Here is a 5,738-nt window from a genome sequence, read left to right on the forward strand (position 1 = left end):
GGCAAAGGTAATCACTTATCCTGTATTCTTTTTACTCATCACTCTTCGATGATGCATATCTGGCATGCAAATTATAACCTCACGAATAGACAAAAAACAAGACCACAACAACATTCATAACATTTTCATTTCAATTGGACTCGGAACTAACCCTCCTTCGTTGTGATCTTATCAACCCATTGTTTCTATTAAGATCACGGCACCACCCCATTAAACATTGTCACTTCGCATGACAAACCTTTAAAATGACGTCACTGCTCCCTTAGCATAATGGGAAACAAAATGGCCGCGCCCATGGAAATCTACTGATCCATACAGGTTACTATCCAAACCCTTATCAAATCAAACTGACAGATCGTTCAGGCAAGAAATTCAGCTACTCACACGATGAAGGCAGGAACCGAAGTAAAGGATAAACGTCAGCAAGAAGACCTTGTCCGAACGTTTCGGTGGTGTCCTTGCTTATTTTCATCAGGGTGTTGAAATCCTCGTCGTCCATGTTGTACCTGTCACAAATAATTGGTTATACGTAATTTCTTTCAATTGTTTTTCTGCCTTTGATATAATTAATAAAATCGACACTGTAGGTACAAGCTTGTATCCGGTAAATGTGTATTCTAAAATCCCAGATAGAAGTCTGCGAATTTTGGGTCCAGATTGTGTTTGGTTGGCGGGTAGGAGTCGTCAAGTTCGATAATGGGCCTCATAGTGCGTACCCATTAATATTGCAGTCACATTTTCTGCATGTGCTGCGGACGTGATATTCAGTGGTAAGCAGCTGTTGGCGTTGGCGCGGGCAAGAAGTTTCGTAAGTTTGACTTGTTTAAAACAGCAGTGGGAGTTCTAGAGGGGAATAACTCGAGAAAGGGTTAATGGATAGTTATAGAATTTTTATTATGTGGATAGCTAACATTAATTATTTGGACTGACTTGCATTATTAATAAGGACAGTTTACCAATTTTCTGCATTTCATAATAGGACAATCAAACATGTACCTGAAAGAGAGAGAAATGTAGATAGACACCAATTACGCAAATTGTCATCTAACTTGCATAATTGTTGAGAAAATTTTATAATACAATTGAAGTAAATGATAGGAATCTTACTCTTGTGACATCAGATATAAACAATTCGGGCTTCATTTACACAATGTCTCAGGAAATGCTACAATAGCCTTCTTTGCTAAGACTTTTATACTTTGCATGTATTTGGGGCTATTTGTAATACGTCACTCGTCACACATTAGAGACCGCATTTTTCTTGACAGCAAATCCCTACAAATATTCACCGTGTTCAATAATCTGTATAAATACATCCAGGTCAAAGGGCAGAAGGCGAATACTAAAACACGCCACAAACAACATATTTACATTAATACATATAGAAAGAAAAACCATATACAAGAGAGCTGCCACCTAAGCTGTACGGGTAAACTTGCTCTGCTGTAAGTCAGATACCTACTTCTTTCTAGTTTAGATAAGAACGGTATCAACGAGTTCATGGCTGAGAAACACGACCAACACTGTTATATGGTCGCAATTCAACCTTTTTAATCGCCACTTATAATTAACGTTACCTCCTGTTATTTCGAAAGGGGTTTGAAAGGAAAGTAATGACCATACTGATATAAATTTTTGTGGATGTTGCACGATTTGAAATTTGGTGGATGTTGATGTTCGTCGGAAGTCGATGAGGAATTGACTTCAGTTCAGTTCATTTCAGTCGCCCTTCGGATATTAATAAAAGAATTATTGTACTCAAATAATTATGCTCAAAAATTAATCATGTATGTGCACTATATTTCTTGATGATGCTCAGAACTTGGCCAATTGTAGGCACTTGTAGTTAGGTCAGTACCTTATACCGAATGCAGCTGAACAGATGACGTTGTAGACCAGCTGATAAATGTAGTCTTCAAGGTCCACAGCTTGACCCTCCATCTTGGAGAACACAGCGATGGTGTCCTCCAAAGACTCGTGGACTTTACTTTGTAGATTCTGTCCTGAAGCATAACCCCTAAAGGTGACAAATTAGCAATCAGTTATCAAGCTAAGTTTTTGTAGCTTAAAGGGCAATAGTCTTTGTGTTATTTTTTTTCTCTCTTGATTATCTCGTTGCCTTTTGTTTTGAAATTTTCGAAATCCTTCTAACAAAGATAGTGAACTCTTTACAAACAATTTCTAACATATGTTTTCCTTTCTGAATATTTTCTACCCTATGAAACATATGGCTACACACTCTGAACTTTACCTGATGGCACTGTGGAACAGTTTCCGGTGCAGTTTCCATGTTGGACTGTAGTCTGAGAAGGCGATGTCTTTTCCACCTTCAGAAGATATATCCGCTGGAAAGTAAAAATAACCACATTGTGAATTGCATTGTATTCTATTGTATTATATTCTACTGTGCAGCACATGGTTTTTAACCGACTAGACGGAACCCATGTATCAAAGAAAGGCCAGGCACGTATTGCGACTTCAAAGATCTGGGTTAATGGGTAAAAAAACTCTAGCAAAGAGAGGTTGAAGCTAGGATTGCTCCGTGAGTAAGATATCAGTAGTCTAGTAAACCGACTTAAATAACAACAAAAATCAGTTTTAAGAGCAGCTACTTCCTGATCCTAAGAGCAAACAACACTTACTTGTCAACATCTTGGGCCTACCTGCAAAGTCCTCTCCCTTCTTCACAAAAGCCTCCTTCACAGCATCCAGACTGTTCAGTACAACCACATCCGTCATGCCCAACTTCAGACTGAAAACGTCTCCATATGTCTTAGCGAGGTCGATGAAGGTTAGGTACGACTTGCCACCAAACACTGGGTGATAGGAACCATATAAAATAGGCGTTCGAAGACATCATACCTCATTTATAGCCTTTGTAGATTTATTGTTGCATCTTGTCTCATTGATTATGCAAATAAGGTGGTAATTAGCGTATTTTATTTAACTTATGATGGTGTTCTTAACCACAAATGCATACGGCACATTATGTAGAAGTCCTGTCGTTTGGTAAAATTGTTTACATTATGTAATAAATTAAGCAAATATAAATGACTTGCACATCTACATAATCTATGCATCCTGGTGCACACCCTTAACTAATTAACATATGCCACAATTAGGTTATCCCCACCATTCACTATCATGGAATCATGGTGATTTAAATTTTGTTTTGCATTAGTAATATCTGTTAATGTTTTATCTGCCATGAATCACATGCTTTACGTTATTTTTGTTGGATAGTGCGTAAAGACCCATTATGGAAAACACTGTAATTACAGGTTTTGCTCATATATTATGCAACTTAAGTCCTCACTTGCATACTCTGTATGTCATTGTGTACATCTATGTGTAAACTATCAGCATACCAACAACCACGGAGCCACGATACTTACAGGAAAGGTTACCAATGATTGGCCAGAAAAATGGTCCAGGGGGCATCCGCCATCGTTGCACATAGTCCTTCAACCATTTGATCAAAATTAGGGTCACTAACCCCACAGTTATCGTCATTAGCCACATCGTCCTGTAGAAAATGGGGGGGGGGGGGGTATGTTACGTTAGTTCACCTTTATTCGCCAGGTAACCTTATATCCGTCATTTTAAAACCAGAGTATTTAGGGATATCAAGTTTCAAATGGCAACATTGTCAGAATAGTGTTTAAAACCACAGGTGTATCCGGTTCGCGTCCCTATCCCATATTCGCCAAGAAAGGGGCACAAACTGGATATCCAGAATACGGACTTCCGGTGCAGTCAACAATGGTGATTGTCAGGACACGCTCAGGTTTCCATATTTGGTGCGCGCGACTCCGCGAGTGCTGCTGTTGTGCTGTAATTATAGATGCATAATTCGTAATTTATTGAGCGAGAATCATAATGGCTCATGTTTTTGTCTTGCAACAGTTTAGACCTAAATACCGTTTATGTTTTAATGCGTACTATCCTCATTTCCTTCGTATTAGACGCAACAAAGATCGAAGGTGGGACACATGTACAGGGCGGACGGGCAATACCCAGGTTTGAACTCGGCTTCCATCCTCGCCGCACTGCCGGGTGCATGGTAGTGCAATCCGGGCACGTTGATAGGGTCATAGGGGAGTACCAAAAAAGCAGTCACTGGTGACAAGCCATTCTCCTTGCAACACTCGACAACTTACAATGTCTCAAACGATTAGAATGAGGAAAAATATGCTTCCGTTGCTACGGGCTTGGCTTTTTTTTAGAACGGGCGAAAATCACTGAGCGCGCGAATGTCATCCATAAAATTAAGTCAGTGTCGCCTAATGGGCAAACATTGTATATCAAAGTACATGACTTTTGTTTAAACATTATGTGACCTTATGCAGGTCTAAGGTTACACCCATGCAACCTACTGTACACCACACTGCCTTCGCACCCTGTCTCTTCCCAGCACCGCGCTGCCTTCGAGATTCCTCCGCGATGCCACTGAAATGTTTCGTTACGGGCTTTCGTACATACTGTCTGACAACTGACCTATCCCATCATCATCATTCATTAACAGTTTCCGCCTCACTGACGCGAATTTAGAATAATATCTATGGCCCTTTTATGTACTGTGACGCACTAGTACTTTTTACCGGAACTACTTTCAAGTGTTGCGGATAAATACTGTATACACAGTGTTGATAGTGTGTCACGAACATAATCTATTTAGGACACGTACGGCTGGGTTAGGCTTAGGTCAATTTTCCAAAGTGGGGCCCGACCGAGATGTTTTAAGAAAGGAAAAATTACCTAGAAATATACACAGATATCATGCCATTTTGTGCATTTTGAAGTATTTTATATCAGTCTTTTCGCTTTCGGCAGCTGCCCGGCTGGGCCCGCTTGAAAAATGTGACCTAAGCCTTAGACGGACACCGCCCTCTCATATGCATGCCACATACACACTACATTTGCATGCACAATGTTAGAAATGTTAGCTTATATGTCATGAAAATGCAAGTATTTTCTTTGGCAAATAGCTCTAGTTTGTTCCAGTCAGTAGGCTTAGCAAGCACACATGCCAAGCTGTTATTGACACGTAGGTTCGGTTCTGGGCATGGTGAGACAGTTTAGCGGTAGGGGAATTTTGGAAACACTAGAATTTTCCTAAGAACTCACTAGTCAAGAACCATACGACGTAAGGGAGAGGTGATTTCATGGTCTTGTTAGAAGGCTGAAAACAGTAACACGGTACCTGCAGTGTTGTTTCCCAGTCCTCAGGAAAAATCAAACCCTAAGAGTGAGTTCACTTCCGAACGATACGTTGATGAAAGAAAGCCAACCTCCTTTAGCAAATTGCATGATCCCCTCTAGGAACACTTGCTCCCAAAGTCACAGTCTCCTTTTATATGGACCCGGTGGTTCAACCGCTAGCCGCGTACCAAGCTTTGTTTGCCCAGCTCAACTAACAATCATGTGATGACTCCGTCGTGTGTGCAATTTTGAATGAGGTCAACGGTAACCAAGATGATTAACGTCATCTGAGGCAATGATTTTCCTTTTAAGAGGGGTCAACGACCGACAGGATGTTAGCCTAATCTTCCCCCAAGATGACTAGAAAGCCAGCCTCCTTTGGTAAATTGTATGATCCCCCCAGGAACAGTTGCTCCCAAAGACGCAGTGCCTCCTTCGTATGGACCCCGGTTAGGGCTGGGTACCGGTACAGAAAATTCAGGTCCAGATCCGGTTCAGGTCCAAAGGATCAGGTCCAGGTCCGGACCTGAACCTGG

At 40.9% G+C, this 5,738-nt stretch overlaps 1 protein-coding gene across 1 annotated transcript in view; it reads right to left on the reverse strand.

Moving 5' to 3' along the window:
• The window catches only part of LOC118423415 (steroid 17-alpha-hydroxylase/17,20 lyase-like), a 15,655-nt gene extending 9,917 nt beyond the window's left edge, over nt 1–5,738 (reverse strand). The window contains exons 1-6 of the mRNA XM_035831559.1: nt 5,204–5,738; nt 3,396–3,526; nt 2,643–2,816; nt 2,252–2,345; nt 1,859–2,017; nt 385–506 (exon numbers count right to left, since the gene is read on the reverse strand). Coding sequence (XP_035687452.1) covers nt 385–506; nt 1,859–2,017; nt 2,252–2,345; nt 2,643–2,816; nt 3,396–3,522 — 676 coding nt within the window. The 5' untranslated portion in view covers nt 3,523–3,526; nt 5,204–5,738. The remainder of the gene's footprint in view (nt 1–384; nt 507–1,858; nt 2,018–2,251; nt 2,346–2,642; nt 2,817–3,395; nt 3,527–5,203) is intronic.

The sequence above is a fragment of the Branchiostoma floridae genome, chromosome 9, assembly GCF_000003815.2.
Source record: "Branchiostoma floridae strain S238N-H82 chromosome 9, Bfl_VNyyK, whole genome shotgun sequence".
Taxonomy (NCBI): domain Eukaryota; kingdom Metazoa; phylum Chordata; class Leptocardii; order Amphioxiformes; family Branchiostomatidae; genus Branchiostoma; species Branchiostoma floridae.